Source organism: Papio anubis, chromosome 3 (assembly GCF_008728515.1).
Source record: "Papio anubis isolate 15944 chromosome 3, Panubis1.0, whole genome shotgun sequence".
In the NCBI taxonomy this organism is placed as follows: domain Eukaryota; kingdom Metazoa; phylum Chordata; class Mammalia; order Primates; family Cercopithecidae; genus Papio; species Papio anubis.
Window position 1 is genome coordinate 131,381,930 of NC_044978.1, and position 20,329 is coordinate 131,402,258.

At 41.4% G+C, this 20,329-nt stretch overlaps 1 protein-coding gene across 1 annotated transcript in view; it reads right to left on the reverse strand.

Moving 5' to 3' along the window:
- Positions 1–20,329, reverse strand: part of HSD17B11 (hydroxysteroid 17-beta dehydrogenase 11) — a 62,812-nt gene that overhangs the window by 35,532 nt on the left and 6,951 nt on the right. The window contains exons 2-4 of the mRNA XM_003898939.3: positions 12,982–13,089; positions 7,733–7,864; positions 5,755–5,861 (exon numbers count right to left, since the gene is read on the reverse strand). Of these exons, the coding sequence (XP_003898988.3) occupies positions 5,755–5,861; positions 7,733–7,864; positions 12,982–13,089 (347 nt within the window). The remainder of the gene's footprint in view (positions 1–5,754; positions 5,862–7,732; positions 7,865–12,981; positions 13,090–20,329) is intronic.

Sequence of the window (20,329 nt, forward strand, 5' to 3'; positions counted from 1 at the left end):
CTGGATCGGAACTCCTTTCCAGTAACATTTCTGCATGGTGAGACTATCCATAAATTTAGTTTTTTCTTTTACTAAACTGTATTTTCTGATTTTACTCAAGTGACCAAAAATGCAAGAATATATTGAAACTCAGAGTTAATGCTCTTGAGTGTGTAAAAGGAATAACATATTGTTAAACTTTAGGGTGAACCTATATATAGAAAGACGTGTATGTATATATGAAAGCTAAAAGTGAGTAGATTTTTGCCCCCTGCACTTTGTAATATTACATCAAATTCCTTCATATTAGAAATAGTCTAAATTATTCAGATGTCTTGGAGGGCTGAAAAAAATAGTCTGAGTTAGTGTTTCTTATTCCAAATTCTTCTTTTTTCTTTTTCTTTTTGTGTTGAGGTCTTACTTTGTTGCCCAGGCTGGAGTGCAGTGGAGAAATCATGGCTCACCGCTGCCTTCAATTCTTGGGCTCAAGCTATCCTCCCACCTCAGCCTCCTGCGTAGCTGGGACTACAAGCACGCACCACCACACTTAGCTAATTTAAAATATTTTTTGTAGAGATGAGATCTCGCTATGTTACCCAAGCTAGTCTTGAACTCTTGAGCTCAAGCGATCCTCCTGCTTTGGCCTCCCAAAGCCTGGGGGATTACAGGTGTGAGCCACCATGCCTGGGCCCAAATTATTCTTTTAAATAACATTTTATTACAAGCTAAGGTTCAGGACTCAGTTTTGCTGAGCATTTCCATACTGGTAACTTTTCATGTTTATAAACTGGCTATTTGGGTTGACAGAATATATTAGCCAGCTAACTGTTTTCTTTTAAAAATCAAAATACTTGTGAACAAATTACTTAGCAAGCAGCAAAAAAAAATCTTAGAATAGAATCAAAAGATTCACCCTCCCCCACCATACATGCAGTTCTTTTATCTTGCATTCTTCATAATAATCATTAAAACTACTGAACTATAACTCTAAAAAGAAATTAAAATATTTTTTCCTAAGATAGGCGACTGCAGCTAGAATAGATTATTTTCTGTGGCTGTAGTAACTCAGGACAATGATATGTGAGGGCTGAATTACGGGGAAAATAATCAATAATCTTATTTTTCCTCTCATTTCATCCCAACAATTAGGCGTCAGAGCATATATGATGAATTCCATTGGGGCAAAGCATTCTGGAAGCTAAAATTAGAGGTGGGAATATCAGGAAGTGGAATTGAAACATAATACCAACAGGCAACCTCCTGTTATTGAACACTTGCAAGATTTCAGATTTTATGCTAAGTCCAATACAGTGTATGATTTAAACCTTACATCATTCTAATAAGTTAGATATTATTTATTTATTTATTTATTTTTGTGAGACAAAGTCTCGCTCTGTCGCCAGGCTGGAGTGCAGTGGTGCAATCTCAGCCTACTGTAACCTCTGCCTCCTGGGTTCTAGCGATTCCCCTGCCTCAGCCTCCCGAGTAGCTGGGACTACAGGCATGCACCACCATGCCCGGCTAATCTTTTTTGTATTTTTTAGTAGAGACGAGGTTTCACTATGTTGGCCAGGATGGTCTCAATCGCTTGACCGCGTGATCCGCTCGCCTCAGTCTCCCAAAGTGCTGGGATTACAGGCGTGAGCCACTGCACCTGGCCTAGATATTATTATTAACCTATTTTACAGATGAGGCAAATGAAGCACAGAGTAGAGTAACTTGTCTAAGGTCACACAGCTGGTGAGTGATTGAGTCAACATTCATAATGCCATTCAGAAATAATATTTTTACTGGAAACAACCCAAATGTTCATAAATAATAGAATGGACAAATAAATTGGTCACATGATACAACACTATGCAGCCATGAAAATGATCACACTATAGCTACTAACCACAACATGGCTAAATCTCACAAATATATTGTGATTCCATGGATATAAAGATCAAAAATAGGCAAAATTAATCTAAGGTGTTATAAGTTAACATGGTGGTTACCTTTGGGAAGGAAGGAGAGATTGGTGGTTGGGAAGGGTTTCAAGAGGGCGTTCTGGGGTCCTGTAATGTTCTAATTTTTTGACCTGCATGGTAGTTAAATGGATGTATCCACTTTGTAGTAACTCATTGAGCTGCAGACTTATGATTTCTTCACTCTTTTTTTTTTTTTTTTTTTTTGAGACAGAGTCTCACTCTGTCGCCCAGGCTGGAGTGCAATGGCGCGATCTCGGCTCACTGCCAGCTCTGCCTCTGGGGTTCACGCTATTCTCCTGCCTCAGCCTCCCAAGTAGCTGGGACTACAGGTGCCTGCCACCATGCCTGGCTAATTTTTTGTGTTTTTAGTAGAGATGGGGTTTCATCATGTTAGCCAGGATGGTCTGGATCTCCTGACCTCGTGATCCGCCCGCCTCGGCCTCCCAAAGTGCTGGGATTATAGGCGTGAGACACCGCGCCTGGCTGATTTCTTCATTCTTATAAATGTACGTCATGTGTCAATCAAAAATGTTTAAATGTTTTAAAAAGCAGTGTCTCAGTTTAATTGCCCAATTGTTAGTAACAGTATCTGATAAACATTGCTTTCTGCTGGCAGTAATCTTTAGCACATCTCTGTAAAAGTCCTATCATTGATTAGATGCTGAGCAAAAACCAGAGCTGACAGAGTTGAAGATAACTGTGGTCAGTAAGGATCAGAGATTGCAATAATTCAGGTCAGTGATAGCTGAGGATTCTGAAGAGGAATTCTCTAAGGGCTACCAAAGCACAGCTCTGTCACAAAGCTGGAAGTGTACAAACCGCTTTTGTGGTTGCCACCCTGCATGTTAGCCCAAATGGCACCCTTGTGTGGTTTCTTAAAAGCCACTTCTCGGCTGGGCAAGGTGGCTCACGCCTGTAATCCCAGCACTTTGGGAGGCCAAGGTGGGTGGATAACGAGGTCAGGACATCCAGACCATCCTGGCTAACATAGTGAAACCCTGTCTCTACTAAAAACACAAAAAAAAAAAAAAAAGAAAGAAAAATTAGCCAGGCGTGGTGGCGGGCGCCTGTAGTCCCAGCTACTCAGGAGGCTGAGGCAGGACAATTGCTTGAACCTGGGAGGCGGAGGTTACAGTGAGCCAAGATCGCGCCACTGCACTCAAGCCTGGCAACAGTGCGAAACTGTTTAAAAAAAAAAAAAAAGCCACTTCGCTCCTCAAGCAATTTTACTTCCATCCGTTGGAAAAATCCTTCAAGTCTGAAGGACCCCAATATGAATACGGCATGGTAGAACTGTGTAGTGCACAATCTGCACAACTGTGTGTGGCATCCCTGCTTTGACAGTACCTTATGAAAACCTTTATTTCTGCCGAAAACATCACCACTAATCACGAAGATAAATTTCTTTCTCACAAAAAGCACATTTTTCGCTTGGTTTTCAATGTGAAACGCACAGTTAAACAGAATGAAGGCTGAACCCAAAGAGTTATAGTGTTTATTATGCAAACAGAAGAAGAAGCATGACAGAGCTCACTGCCCTGCAGGGTTCTCTGATCCTCTTTGCCTATCTCAGTGCCTGGTAACTAAGATAAGCGGCTGGGGGTGAGCTGGGAGGGTGTTGTGTAGTAGTTGCAGGGGCTGGGATTGAGGGAGGGTGACAGCACCTGTAACTATCTTTCATCAAGGAATTGAAATAAATGTCGTATTTTATTAGCCCTTGATAGCTGGTGGTAATCACCAGACTTAAACTGGCTCTAAAAGAGACAATATACAATCTTGACACCATAGGTCTGTTCTGTGACTGCTTCACCAGTTAGTTCATCTTTTTTTTTTCTTTCTGAAAATTCAGTCCAAATCTATATTTATTATTTGTTTATTTATTTTTGAGACCGAGTCTCACTCTATCGCCCAGGCTGGAGTGCAATGGCACGATCTCAGCTCACTGCAATCTCTGCCTCCCAGGTTCAAGCAGTTCTCCTGCCTCAGCCTCCCAAGTAGCTGGGACTACAGGTGTATGTCAAAACACCCAGCTAATTTTTGTATTTTTTGGTAGAGATGGGGGTAGATGGGGGTTTCACCATGTTGGCCAGGCTGCTCTCAAACTCCTGACCCCAGGTGATCTACCCTTCTTGGCCCCCCAAAATGCTGGGATTATGGGCATGAGTCACCATGCCCGATCCCAAGTCTATATTTATTTTAAAAACTATTAGAAAACTAATATATGAAAATACATGTTCAGAAAGAAAAGAAAGAGAAAGAAGGAAAGAAAGGAAGAAAGGAAAGAAATATAGATAAGCAAAAGGAAAAGAATAAAAATCACTTAATTACTTGTTTTGCCATTACCTAAGAATAACCACTTTTTAGGTGTGATTAAACAGTTTGTTATATATCCTTGCAAATGCAAGTTGAATAAAAACAAATTACCCACCTATGCCTGTGTCTACATATTTGTATACATATCTATAGCTACATATACAACTATATCCATGTTTTTAGAATTTAGATATTTCATTCCAAAGGAGAAAACAAATTTGAGCATTACATTATATATGCATATATATTTACACATTCAACATTTTAAAAGTTATTATTTGCTTAAACATACAATAAGTGTTCAATAAAACATAAAATACAGCCAAGAATTAGTAAGGTGTGTGTAACCAGTAGAATCATCCTAGATACAGTGGCCTCACTGATCTCCCCAGTGAAGTATAGGGTCACTGTGAACTGCTGTTTCAAGTTTTCAGTTATTACAAGAGCATGTTTTTTAAATGGATAATCATGAAAATTTTTTTAAAAACCAATTCCCTTCTTTGGATTCTTTCAATGTTTAAAATCCCACTATTAAAAAACTAATATTTGAAAATATATGTTCAGAAAAAAAAAAGAAAGAGAAAGAAGGAAAGAAAGGAAGGAAGAAAGAAAATATAGATGAGCAAAAAGAACAAAATAAAGATCACTTAATTACTTGTCTTGTCATTACCTAAGAATAACCACTTTTTAGATGTGATTAGAGTAAAACAGTTTGTTATATATCCTTGCAAATGCAAGTTGTATAGAAACAAATCACTGGGCCAGGCGCGGTGGCTCACGCCTGTAATCCCAGCACTTTGGGAGGCCAAGGTGGGCGGATCACGAGGTCAGGAGATCCAGACCATCCTGGCTAACACGGTGAAACGCGGTCTCTATAAAAATACAAAAAAAGTAGCCGAGCATGTTGGCGGGCATCTGTAGTCCCAGCTACTCGGGAGGCTGAGGCAGGAGAATGGCGTGAACCGGGGAGGCGGAGCTTGCAGTGAGCCGAGATTGCACCACTGCACTCCAGCCTGGGAGACAGAGTGAGACTCCGTCTCAAAAAAAAAAAAAAAAAAATCACCCAACTATGCCTAATATTCTCTTTCTCTCGCTCTGATTTCATTTCTGCAAAAATTTATCCATTTTTATTAATATTAAAAATTATTAAATTTTGTTACAATTGTTAATAATACTAATTATTGTTCTTGTTTTGTAATTTCTTGCTGTTAAAAGAGATGAGAAATGTTTTAAAAGTAGTTGGCTCATAACTGAATAAATTTCTGGCTGCCACCTCCAGCAGGGTCTTCTAGAAGGGGATTAATGGTTGATAATGTTGTTAGACAAGAGACTTTGTGCAACTCTTTCTGCTTGTTTTTTGACAACTCCCAATAATAGACTGGACAATTTCAAGTCTACTATGATTATACAAAGAGTTCTCATTAGACAGGGTAAGAAATCTCACACACAAGGTAAGCATAAGAACCAATGAAGGAAACACATGTTCACATACCAGTAAGCCAGTAAGAAGGGGACCGAAATATGTCCAGCTGCCGAAGCCACAGTGACAACATGGCCATGGTTATTCTTCATCATTGCAGGAAGAAATGCCTTTGTAGTCTACAAATAGTTTTTATTAAAAGAGAAAAAAAATACTGTATTTCAGACTCACAGACCCCTTGGGAATACTTTGAAACAGAAGTATATTTTTTAACATGAATCCTGGCATAAATGAAAAAAACATAAACTAAATGACAAATGCAGCAACAATAAGGGGACTGGATATGTTTTGCTCAGGTTAGAAAACCTGAGCAAAACAATGGCTACTGAAAGCTTTCAGAATCCATCTCATTAAATTGCTAAATTCAGCCAGGTGTGGTGGCTCATGCCTATAATTCCAGCACTTTGGGAAGCCAAGTCGGGCAGATCACTTGAGGTCAGGAGTTCAAGACCAGCCTGGCCAACATGGTGAAACTCCATCTCTACTAAAAATGCAAAAATTAGCTGGGCATAGTGGCAGGTGCCTGTAATCCCAGCTACTGGGGAGGCTGATGCAGGAGAATCACTTGAACCTGGGAGGCGGAGGTTGCAATGAGCCGAGATCACGCCACTGCACTCCGGCCTGGGCGACAGAGTGAGACTCTGTCTAAAAAAAAAAAAAAAAATTTCTAAATTTTTATGTTCCCCAGCCCTCTACCTCTTGTTATTGATGCTTGGGATGAAGAAACAAACAAGATAATACCCAGCCAAGTGCAGTGGCTCACACCTGTAATCCCAGCACTTTGGGAGGCTGAGGCAGAAGGATTGCTTGAGCCCAGGAGCTCAAGATCAGCCTGCACAACACAAAAACTTGCCGGGCATGGTGGTGTAGGCCTGTAGTCCCAGCTACTAGGGAGGCTAAGGTGGGAAGATCATTTGAGCCCAGGAAGCTGAGGCAGCAGTGAGCCAAAATCATGTCACTGCACTCCAGGCTGGGCAACACAGAGAGACCCTGTCTCAAAACAACAACAACAAAAAAAGAGACAGTAACCTATATTTGAACAAACACAAAAACATAAAGATATATGTCAAAAACTTGGGAATATTAACATACAATAATACTGCATTTTTATCAACCCCAATATTCTTTTGAGATCTGTCATCCCAAACTCTCATCCAAGAAATCTTTGAGGGGCGTTTTTAAGAACTGGCTATTTAGGCAATATTTGAAGACTTCAGAAACACACACAGCATATGTACATATATATAACTTAAGACCTTCAATGGTGAGGTTCACAATAAGGTTTGCAATTTTAGGGCCAGGAAATAACATAAGGCCTGAGCCTAATGCAAATCTGAAAGCTAGGGGGAGTGGCTCATGCTGTAATCCAAGCACTTTGGGAGGCCGAGGCAGGTGGATCACTTGAGTCCAGGAGTTCAACACCAGCCTGGGCAACATTGTAAAACCCCATCTCTACTAAAAATACAAAAATTAGCTGGGCGTGTTAATGCCTGTAGTCCTAGCTACTTGGGGGTGCTGAGGTGGGAGGATCACTTGAGCCTGGGAAGTTCGGGCTGCAGTGAGATGAGATCGCATCACTGTACTCCAGCCTTGGTAACAGAGTGAGACCCTGTCTAAAAAAGAAAAAGGACAATCTAAGAGCAAACTGGATTCACCTTTATAAAATCACAGATGATGACTCAGATGGTCCTCAACTCCTTTCTTTATCTCTAAATAGGATCACACAGAAATGTGAGAACCTAGCTTAGAATTAAAACCTATACAATACCTGACATTTCTTATTAATTTATTATTATTATTAATATTGTAAGTGAGGAAGAATGATAGAATTTGGTGATAGCATGAAAAATGATCTCTTTGTATAATGTTATTCCTGGTGCCTGGAGAAAACTTTAGCATTGATTTAATACTTCCTTATGTCTGCTGAAAGCCCCACTTTAATCTTTGGGATTTTCAAAAGGAATATTTTTGTAAAAGAAACCATACTCACCCAGAAATGTGCAAGTACATTAACTTCAAAAGTCTTTTCAATCTGAGCATCTTGTGTAGCAAATAAATCTGATGTATAGACCACACCAGCATTATTTACTAAAATACTAACATCTCCAATTTCTGCCTTCACCTTTAAAAAATAAAATAAGAAAAGTAAATTAATTAAGAGGTATGAGGGTAAGTTTATACACAATGGCTTTTTTTTTTTTAAAGACAGATTCCTGCTCTGTTGCCCAGGGTGCAGTATAGTGGCCAAAATCTTGGCTCACTGCAACCTCCACCTCCCGGGTTCAAGCAGTTCTCCTGCCTCAGTCTCCGGAATAGCAGGAACTGAAGGTGCATGCCACCACGCCACACCTGGCTAATTTTCGTATTTTTAGTAGAGATTGGATTTCACCGTGTTGGCTAGGCTAGTCTCGAACTCCTGATCTCAAGTGATCTGCCCGCCTCAGCCTCCCAAAGTGCTGGGATAACAGGCATGAGTCACCATTCCTGGTCTTGTATGCAATGACTATTAAAGGAGTATGTATTTTTCTGCTAGATCTGGATAAAAGTGATTTTGTAATCCATGTGTCAACAGGGGAAAAAATTCTTTTTATTTTATGCACTTATGTCCAAAATAGATATACCTTCAAGTGTATCAGGTGGAAATTTTCCTTTGCAATTTAGTCTCTTGACTTTGTTCTATTGACTATAGCTCAAGAGGCATTTGGCTAAGTAGCATTTTTTTAAAAAACATTACTTCAAAAGGTAAGCAAAAAAAGTTAAATTAGGCCGAGAGTAGTGGCTCACGCCTGTAATCCCAGCACTTTGGGAGGCTGAGGCGGGTGGATCACCTGAGGTCGGGAGTTCGAGACCAGCATGACCAACATGGAGAAATCCTGTCTCTACTAAAAGTACAAAATTAGCTAGGCATGGTGGCAGGCACCTATAATCCCAGCTACTCGGGAGGCTGAGGCAGGAGAATCACTTGAACCCGAGAGGCAGAAGTCGTGGTGAGCTGAGATCGCGCCATTGCACTCTGGCCTGGGCAACAAGAGCAAAACTCTGTTTCAAAAAATAAAAGTTAAATGAATGTGGCAAAATCAGGGACTACTATGAAGAATTGTAGAAAACTGATTACACTATTAGGCTGGCCACATTTTCTATTTATTTCTGTTTATTTTCTGCTCTATTGTTCAATCGCTCTCCATTAGGTGGCAGTAGGCTTAAGGGTGAAGAGTGGTTTTCTTGGACCTTGAGTTTTGGCTCTGCCACTCACTATCTGTTGGACCTTGACCAAGTTACCTAACCTCTTAAAACTTCAATTCTTCCTCTGCAAAATAGAGATACTAATACAAGTTCCTTGTGAGTCATTGTGGCAACAAATGAAATAATGCATGTAAAGGAGTTAACACTGTATCTAATACACACAGTAAACTGCTATTACTATCATCATTATTTTAAAATCATTTATACTTGTCTACAAGTAACATGATTTGAGGTTCTCTTCTTGACCTGCTCAGGTGTCTATGAGGGCACTTAATATAGAAACACTGGCCAACTGAGGTGGCTTACGCTTCTAATCCCAGCATTTGGGAGGCCGAGGCAGGCATTTGAGGTCAGGAATTGGAGACCAGCCTGAAACACATGGTGAAACCCTATCTCTACTAAAAATACAAAAATTAGCCGGGCATGGTGGTGCACACCTGTAATCCCAGCTACTTAAGAGGCTAAGGCAGGAGAATCACTTGAACCCAGGAGGTGGAGGTCGCAGTGAGCCGAGATTGTGCCACTGCACTCCAGCCTGGGTGACAGAGCGAGATTTCGTCTCAAAAAAAAAAAAAAAACCCAAAAAACAAAACAAAACAACAAAATATAGAAATATAAATGAGGTAAATAATATAAAAATACATACGTGTGTTTTTCTAGTATATATGCGTGGTATGTGTGTTTTCTCTTGAAAATTCTATTTTGGTATTGATCCAGAAGAAAGAGCATTTGAGAAATTAAAATGGTTATGTGGAAGGGCTTATGTAAACCCTTATGGCCAGATTTCAAAGGTTGTTGCAGTTATCATTGGTGAAATGATTTCAGTTGAGAAAATATAAACAAAAGAACAAGGCTAGCTGCTAAGAGCAATAGAAGGCATCCACTGGATTGTAAAGACTATTTGTAAAGACTATTTGTAGGCTGGGCACGGTGCCTCACATCTATATTCAGTCAGAATTGAATTTCATCAGATTATATTTACATTAGTGAAGTGTCAAGCTAAGTTTTTTGAGCCCTGATCAACACCATTTATACCTATATACTATTTTATATTATCAAAGGATTTTCCCAGACACTCTTGACCCTTTCTTCATCATTGCCTATTATCTCCCCAGGATATGAATGTCTGTTTTGTATTTCTTTTTTGTTTTGTATTAATTTTATTCTTAAATTTTTGTGGGTATGTAGTAGTGTATATATTCAGGGTTACATGAGATATTTTGATACAGGCATGCAGTATATAATTATCACATCAGGGTAAATCAGGTATCCATCCCCTCAAGCATTCATCCTTTGCATTACAAACAATACAATTATACTCTCTTAGTTATTTTAAAATGTACAATTAAATTATTATTATTAATTTTTTTTACTAACAAAAGATTCTTTATGGCTGCTCCTTGTAGAGCAGGGCTAACTCACAGGCAGTGCAACCAGAGTAGCCTATTTGTTCTATTTTTTGGTACCTATTAACCATCCCTACTTCTTCCCTACACCATCTCTACCCTTCCCAGCCTCTGGTAACCATCCTTCTACTCTCTATCTCCAAGGGTTCAATTATTTTAATTTTTAGCTATCCCAAATAAGAGAGAACATGTTTTGTGTGTATATATATGTGTGTGTGTGTGTATATGTGTGTGTGTGTGTGTGTGTGTATATATATATATATTTTTTTTTTTTGAGATCTTGCTCTGTCATCCAGGCTGGAGTGCAGTGGTGCGATCTCAGCTCACTACAACCTCCGTCCCCCAGGTTCAAGTGATTCTCCCACCTCAACCTCCAAAGTAGCTGGGATTACAGGCACCCGCCATCATGCCCAGCTAATTTTTGTATTTTTATAGAGACAGGGTTTCATCATGTTGGCCAGGTTGGTCTTGGACTCCTGACTTCAGGTGACCTGCCCTCCTTGGCCTCCCAAAGCGCTGGGATTTGTATATTTCTTAATAATGAAAGCAAGCTGAGAATTTAATTCTTTTGGTGGCATAAAAATGTTCTGATAGGCCGGGCGCAGTGGCTCATGCCTGTAATCCCAGCACTTTGGGAGGCCAAGGTGGGTGGATCACCTGAGGTCAGAAGTTCCAGACCAGCCTGGCAGTAAAACCCCCTCTCTACTAAAAATACAAAAATTAGCCATGCGTTGTGGCAGGCGCCTGTAATCTCAGCTACTCAAGAGGCTGAGGCAGGAGAATTGCTTGAACCCAGGAGGAGGAGGTTGCAGTGAGCCAAGATTATACCACTACACTCCAGCCTGGGCAAGAGAGCAAGACTGTCTCCAAAAGAAAAAAAGTTCTGATACTAAAATGGCCACATCAAAATAGCTACTTCAAAATACCTGAAAATGGGCCAGGTACAGTGGCTCACACCTATAATCCCAGCACTTTTGGAGGCCAAGGAGGGTGGGTCACAAGGTCAGGAGATCAAGAACATCCTGGTTAACACGGTGAAATCCCATCTCTACTAAAAATACAAAAAAATTAGCCAGGAATGGTGATGGGCGCCTGTAATCCCAGCTACTCGGGAGGCTGAGGCAGGAGAATGGGGTGAATCCGGGAGATGGAGCTTGCAGTGAGCTGAGATTGAGCCATTGCACTCCAGCCTGGGCAACAGAGCTAGAGCTAGACTCTGTCTAAAAAAAAAAAAAAAAGAAAAAGAACTCAGGCCAGGTGTGGTGGCTCATGCCTGTAATCCCAGCACTTTGGGAGGCCAGAGGGTGGATCACTTGAGGTCAGGAGTTCGAGACCAGACCAGCCTGGCCAACATAGTGAAACCCCATCTTTACAAAAACACAAAAATTAGCTGGGCATGATGGCATGTGCCTGTAATCACAGCTACTCGGGAGACTGAGGCAGGAGAATTTCTTGTGAACCCGCGAGGCAGAGCTTCAAGTGAGCTGGGATCACGCCACCGCACTCCAGCCTGGGCGACAGAGCGAGACTCCATTTCAAAAAAAAAAGAACTCAAATCTAAAATTCCATAAACAAAGAGGTTCTCACATCTGGCTGAATCAGACTCTTTGTACTGCACTGAATTAGAATATCCAGGGGTAAGGTCCAGGAATGTGTATTTTAAGGAATCAGCCCAGGTAATTCTGATGACCTTGCTCCCATTAAGGTATTTAGTTAACAAGTACAAGTGAGAATGCATTCAGAGTGAAACCCCATTATATATAGCACCTCTCAATTGTATCTAGAAGAGGCAAATAATGCTTTATGGAAATAGATCTGCTGGGAGCGTGGCTCACGCCTATAATCCCAGCACTTTGGGAGGCTGTGGTGGGTGGATCCTCTGAGCTCAGGAGTTCGAGATTAGCCTAGGCAACATGGTGAACCTCCGTTTTCTACCAAAAATACAAAATATTAGCTGGGCGTGGTGGCACACACCCGTGGTCCCCGCTACTTGGGAGGCTGAGGTGGGAGGATTGCTTGATTCTGGGAGGTGGAGGTTGCAATGAAACGAGATCATGCCACTGCCCTCCAACCTGGGTGACAAAGTGAGACCCCCATCTCAAAAAAAAAAAGAAGAGAAAAGAAAAGAAATAGATCTATCTACACTAAAAACCTAATAAAGAATAGCTTTATTGTAACTTTCTAACTCAATTCTATGAATGGGCTTCAAAAGATCCTGTCAGCGATTCTGCAAGTGTCATCCAAGGATAGTTACCTATATGAGAATCATGGGTGAGGTGAAGGTGCATGGGATGCAGGGTGGATAGGGTGCATTTGAGGCCCTGCCCTCAAACTACTGAAAGAAAACCTCTGGAAGTGGAGCCCAAGAGTGTATATTTTTTTAACAACTCCCTGGAAAATTCCAGAACATACTAATATTTGAGAACTTCAGCTCTCAGTTCTAGTTTTGGGTTTGCTATGAGCTAGTTCTATAACCTTGGTCAAATAACATTTCTCAGTTACTTCAGCTATACCATGTACAGACTGGATCATTTCCAAAACACCTCCTAGCTCTAACATGATATGATTCTAACTAAACACAACATTTCACCTTCTTTGCAGAGCTGTAAATATCTTCTCGGTTGCTGCAGTCTACCACAAAGGTATAAACCTTGGCACCCAGTCCCTTGCATTTGGCAGCTGTTTCCTCCAGTCCATGCTAGAAAAAGCAACAAAGAGGGCAAGGTAATAATTGATATGAATATATTGTATCGACAGCTGAAAATAATTAAAAATAATTTTTAAAAAGTAGTGAGATTCTTTCCATTTGAATTGGGAAGATTGTAACAACACATTTTTGGCAGGTATACAGGCACATTTTGCTTTTAGTATTTTGACTAGCTTCTTTCATTTGGAACTGAATTTAAAGCAAGCTTCGTAAAAGAAGATAAAAATCTTAAAATACTAGTTTTTACATTTATGAACGTTAAATACTTTGTGAATGTCGGTATCTCTGTGTGTTCCATATCAGGTTTTTAAAAAAATATAAGATTAAGCTTTTCTCCATGTCATTAAAAACTATTCATGGATGTCGGTTTACTGGCTGCAAAATAAATAATGAGTTAACTACAGTTCATTAAACCATTCGTTCTTTTAGCATTTTAATGTGAAAGTCATATTCACTGAGCTTAGAAAAACCTTGACACAAAAATGAATGAGGTAGAGTCCTGACCCCGAGGAGTTCCCCTTGGGGTAGTAGAAAGAAACGTAAGTATCATAGTTAAGTGGGACCACATAATACTGTTATTGTTTTGATAATAAAGGATTCAATATTGGCAGCTTCAACCTAATACATTGTGATGAGTATCACAGCAGAGTTCGATACAGGGAGTTATGGGAACACAGAGGGGCACACAATACAATTCTAGCAGTGGTTTGCCATGCCCTTTCACTTACTTTCCTCAGGGTGAAAGGACACATCAGGCAGGGTGTGGGCAATGACAGAGAGGAGACTGGTCATGTGGAAACCACTAGAAGGATCATTGTTGTTGGATGGATCATAAAGTTCAAGGCCAGCAGAAGTTCAGATTAAGATCCCACATGTCATACATATTAAGATTTATCAAAAAGTGAATGGGGAACCACTGATTAAATTATAGAGTCAGGTTTATGTGTCATATTGATTGTTCTGGCTGATCTATGGAGGCTGGATTTTAGGGGTCAACACTGGAGGAAGAAAAAAACTGAGAGGCAGTTACAGTGATTCAGGTAATAGATGACACAAACTTGAATTGTGGCACTAGTAGAAAAAATGTTTAGGAGGTAAAATCAGTAAGACTTGGTGAGTAGATGAGGAAGAATGGGGAGGAGACACATCCGACATCTGTGCTTTCTAGTTTTGGTAGCTGGCAAGATCACGCTGCCACATGTCAGACAGAGATGACAGCAAATTTGAGGAAAGGGGGTGATGAGTCCAATTTGGGGCACTGATTTTGAGTCAACTTAAGTTTAGGATCATACCATTGGGTTTTGTTGTTGTTGTTGTTATCTTTGTTTGTTTGCCTTTGGCCAATTTTTGCCTTTTTTTTTTTTTTAAGAGAATGTCTCAAAAGATATTTTGGATTAAGATCTAGTTTGTGTACTCTGCAGGCCAAGTATTAATTTGCCATTAAAATAATGGCAAAAACAGCAATTACTTTTGCATCAACCTAATAATTGTCAGCTAATGCACAAACGGGCAGATCCTAGGAGGACTCATACATTTATCCACAGAGAGGATGGTGAATCAGTGTACACATTTGTAAACAGCATGTTGCAGAAAGGCCAAGTCTGGACAGCTGTGGGGAGAATTAGTAGCTTGTATAGTGAGCCTGTTATCATAATAAAGTGAAACAAGTTCTTTTTCTGTTGCGGGAAGTCAGGGACCCCAAACGGAGGGACCAGCTGGAGCTGCGGCAGAGGAACATAAATTGTGAAGATTTCATTTTAATATGAACATTTATCAGTTCCCAAATAATACTTCTGTAATTTCTTATGCCTGTAATCTCTTAATTTTGTTATCTTCGTAAGTTGAGGATGTACATCACCTCAGGACCACTGTAACAATTGTGTTAACTGTACAAATTAATTATAAAACATGTATGTTTGAACAATATGAAATCAGTGCACCCTGAAAAAGAGCAGAATAACAGCGATTTTTAGGGAACAAGGGAAGACAATCATAAGGTCTGACTGCCTGCAGGGTCAGGCAAAAAGAGCTATATTTTTCTTCTTGCAGAGAGCCTATAAACAACGTGCAAGTAGGAGAGACATCACTAAATTCTTTTGCTAGCAAGCAATATTAACATTAATACCCTGGGAAAGGAATGTGTTCCTTAGGGGAGGTCTATAAATGGCTGCTGTGGGAATGTCTGTCCTAGGCGGTTGAGATAAGGACTGAGATATGCCCTGGTCTCCTGCAGTACCCTCAGGCTTATTAGGATGGGGAAAAACCACACCTTGGTAAATTTGTGGCCAGATGGATTCTCTGCTCTCAAACCGTGTTTTCTGTTGTTTAAGATGTTTATCAAGACAATACGTGCACTGCTGAACATAGATCCTTATCAGTAGTTCTGCCATTTGCTCTTTGAAGCATGTGATCTTAGTACCTACTCCCTGTTCTTACAGCCCCTCCCCTTTTGAAACCGTTTTTTTTTTTTTTTTTTTTTTTTTGAGACGGAGTCTGGCTCTGTGGCCCAGGCTGGAACGCAGTGGCGTGATCTTGGCTCACTGCAAGCTCCGCCTCCCAGGTTCACGTCATTCTCCTGCCTCAGCCTCCCGAGTAGCTGGGACTACAGGCGCCCTTCACCATGCCTGGCTAATTTTTTGTATTTTTAGTAGAGACTGGGTTTCACCGTGTCTCGATCTCCTGACCTCGTGATCTGCCCACCTCAGCCTCCCAAAGTGCTGGGATTACAGGCGTGAGCCACTGCGCCCGGCCTGAAACTCTTAATAAAAACTTGCTGGTTTTGCAGCTCAGGTGGGCATCACGGTCCTACCAATATGTGGTCACCCCTGGTGGCCCAGCTGTAAAATTCCTCTCTTTATACAGTCTCTCTTTATTTCTGAGCCAGCCAACACTTATAGAAAATAGAAAGAAACTACGTTGAAATATTGGGGGCGGGTTCCCCCGATATCTGGCATGCCAACATGGTTTTCTTTTTCCTAAGCATGTGGGAACCCAATTCCCTTTGGTAGGTGTGGAGAAACATTCATCGGTCCAGTTCACAGAAATGCTTGTTCAGCTCCCTGACGATTGGTGAATTGTCTGTGTATTGTCTGGGGTAACTTTGGGTCACGTGCTGTCTAAACATTATGCTTATCTCTGCTATATTAAACTCCTGTTAAAACGGGGGGAGTGCGAGTGCCCATGGAAAATATGGTCACCCTATTCAGGGCAGTGAAGGAACACTGTCCTTGGTTTCCTGGAACTATAGGATTGTGTTGGTACAAAATTCTGGAAACTGGTCCCGACAGGAAATAATGTTCCCATCACTGGGGTGATTGGGCCTTGGTACGTGCTGTCCTAATGACATACCAATCCCGTGACCCCCTGCAGTTACCACAATTTTCTGAATCTGGCGACCCACTACCTCTTCTTCAGCTTTCCTGTCCCATTTGGCCTTCGTTATCTGCTCAGCCTCTCCCTTCGTCTACTCCTCCCCCACCTGACAATGTTGAGAATTCAATATCTAACTCTGGTGACTCTGGCTTAATGTCACCCCCTGTGATCTTATTTCTTTTCATGAAGAGCCGGTACTTGTAGCTACCGCGGACCCAACTCGGACAGCCCGGGACGGTATCTATGCTAACTCTTCCCTCTCCAAATCTTTGCAGTCTTTGCCTCCAGAGCCATCTAATGGCTCTGGGACCAAACTACAATTTACCTGTAATTCTGCAGGCCCTCCCCCATCTACCTCAGCCCCTCACCCTCCTGTCATTTCAGTCCCTCAACCGGTCACTTTGCCACCCACTCAACTTTCTTCTCTGTACCCTTCTTCACGCACGGATGCCCTGCCACTCTGGCTGCACAGGATTGGGACAATAATCACCAGTATACTTCTGCCTCTTCTGCTCCCCTAATGCCCCTTTCTCATGCTCTCATACTGGTCTGACCTCCTCAACCTCAGTTTCCCTTATCTACACATACTTTTCCTGTCACTTCTATGCTAACTCTGTCTCATGTGCCTGTTGTTGAAACTTCCATGCAACGTTCCTTATGCCAAAACAAAGAAACAAGCCGATTAGAGGTGTGGGATTATCCAGTCACGCTGGAACCTCCTAATGCTCAAGGGGTATAAGTGCATTGATATGTGCTGCTTAATTTTACCTTTTTAAAAGAATTCAAGGATGCTTGTGCTCAGCATGATCCTACTTCTCCATATGTTAAAATGGATTTACAGACTCTTTGTACTGAGGTCATTTTGCTTCCTTTAGACTGGGACCTTTTGGCAAAAGCTCTTCTAATTTCATCTCAGCATTTACAATTCTGTACCTGGTGGTCAGAGGAGGCCCGTCTGGAGGTTCAGCTAAATCGGGCTGATGGCATTCTAATTACTCAGGCTCAGCTCACAGGCTCTGATCATCACTCTAACACTACTACCCAATTAGGCTTTGATGCTCTCACCAGGGAACAAGTAAAAAAAGGTATGTATGAGTGAGAGCTTTGGATAAATTATGTGCCCCAGGCCAAGTTCCTGTTTCTTTTACTACTGTTAAACAGGGTCACAGTGAATTATAATCTGATTTTTTGGCTAAATTACAAGATGCTGTTCAAAATTCTCTCTCTGATGAACACACTCAAGGTATTCTCCTTCGTATGTTAGCTTTTGAGAATGCGAACCATGAGTAAAATGGCCATGTGTTCCGTCCAACGACAAAATTTACCTGATTATGAGGTGTTGCCTGCATATATTAAAGCTTGTGAAGGCTTTGGATTAGAGACTCACAAAGCTATTCTGTGGGCACGGGCCATGAAGGATGGCAATCAAACTGGCTCGACTGATTATTTTCTTGGAGCCTGCTTTAATTGTGGTGAACTTGGTAACACTCAAAAAAATTGCACTGTTAAAAACTTAAAAGTGGCCAAGCCGGCTCAACAAACACGGCCAAATGCTCCTGCTACTGTTTGCCCTCGTTGTCGTGAAGGTAAACATAGCCCAAGTACTTGCCGCTCTAAGTCTGATATAGATGGAAACCCCTTGCCACAGAACCAGGGAAACGGGAAGCAGGGCCAGTCCCAGGCCCCAATATCAAATGGGACACCTCAGACTCAGACCAATGTTATATTTCCGCTTTAAGGAGTCCCAACACAGCCCCCAGCACAAACAAATTTCCCTACAGTCAACCCAGATGGGTCCCAGACTCTTCTTTTGTCTCAGTACAATGCTTATCCACCTCCACAGTAGGGGGTGGGGCGGTCGATCTCTGTAGTTCCATTCCTCTAAATTTACTACCTAATTCTTTGCCTTTAATTCCCAGACCACTACCTGGTAACCCAGAACAATTATAACATGGGGAAGAGGGTATGCTTGTGTTTTGCCAGGAGATCATCAATCCCCTATCTGGGTGCCCACTAGAAGACTTAAACTTCATGTGAATACTGACAATGAAAACCACAGGGAAAAGATGTCCATGTCAGAGACCACCCTCATACCTGGTGAGATCTGTGCCGACTCCTCAAAAACTGGCACGCCAAATCAAAATGGGTCTGGTTCAATCCTCCCTAATGGCAACAGAGACCCCTCTAACTAATTTCACTTCTAATTACCTTCCTTTTTCTCCTTACGAACCTAAAAATCTCACCATTTCTATTAGCCTGAAAACAACATCCCCTGGTTCTTCTCTTCCTCCTTCACCACTGGATCTTGCTTACAATAAGTTTTATTTAATAATTCTCCTCATTATACATTCTGTCTCACCAGTTTCCCCTCAAATTGATTTACCTGCTACACAAAATTATCCTTATTGAGCTTATGTGCCTTTTCCTGCACTTATTCGATCTCTCACCTGGGTGGATGCTCCTGCAGAAGTCTATACTAATGATAGTGTGTGGATGTCTGGAGCTACAGATGACCATTGCCCTGCTCAGCCAGGAGAAGAAGGCACTGCATTCAATGTTACTATGGGTTATAAATACCCTCCTCTGTGCCTCGGACATGCACTTGGTTGTATCCATCTGGAAACTCAAGTCTGGGCTGCTTATCTTCTGGAGAGATTAGCCACAAGGGAATGGGGACATTTGGGCTCCAGCCTCTCACTTTCTCCTTTAAGACAAACGAAAAGGGGAGTAATAGGAGATACCCGATTACTTTCAATATAAACCTGTAGGAAAACCATGTTCTAAAAATTTTGAGGGTCCATCTAAAACTTTAATTTGGGAAGATCGCATTAACTCACATGCAGTAGTATTAAAACATGACTCATATGGTTTAGTAATAGACTGGGCACCAAAGGGCTATTTGAAAAACAATTGCTCCTCTGGTGGAAGGGAATGCCTGGAGGCTACTTTTTTATTTCTTATTGGGAGGATGAGGATCATCATCCTACTTTGCATAGGAGGTTCAGCTCATTCTTTCCCTTAAAATGGGAAGAAAAGGGCATTACTCGCCCCCGCCTCCCTGAAGCCTCATATGATATTCCCCATACTGAGCCCAGAACACCCAGAACTTTGGAAATTGGCTATTGCCACATCCAGACTGCGAGTATGGGAAGGGGAAACTTTTCTGTCTATTGTCCCCACTACCGCCTCTCACATCCATGATTCTGAACCCCATGATAAATCCCCTTTGTACCCTCTTCCTCTTTATGATGCCCATCATCTTTTATGGGACTCTGATTGGCATTATGATAATTCTTCTCGACCCAGGTATGACCCTCTGCCTCTTTGGCATCCCTGGGCACCTGGGATTGCTTCTTTACGGCAGAGAACATCAGGTGTTGCCACCACCGCTCCTCTCCCTCAGTATCAACGTAGATTCAAACCTTCTGCTCTGTTTACCTCCAGCCTGACTATTCCTGTACAGAGTTGTGTTAAGCCTTCTTACATGCTGTTAGTGGGAAATATCAAAATTGGACAAATAATCAAACTGTCCAATGCATTAATTGTCATTTATACACTTTCGTTAACTCCCGTTTTGACTCCAGGAAAAGTGTAATGTTGCTTTGAGCTTGAGAAGGAATCTGGATACTGGTAACTCTACCCAGACCTTGGGATTCTTCCCCTTCAGTACATTTAATTAATGAAGTGTTACAACGAATTCTCAAAAGATCTAAGAGATTTGTTTTCACTTTAATCGCTGTGATCATGGGCCTAATTACAGTCACTGCACTGGCCACCACTGCCGGAGTGGCATTACATCAACCTATTCAAACAGCTCATTTTGTTAATGATTGGTAAGCCAATTTCACCGAAATGTGGA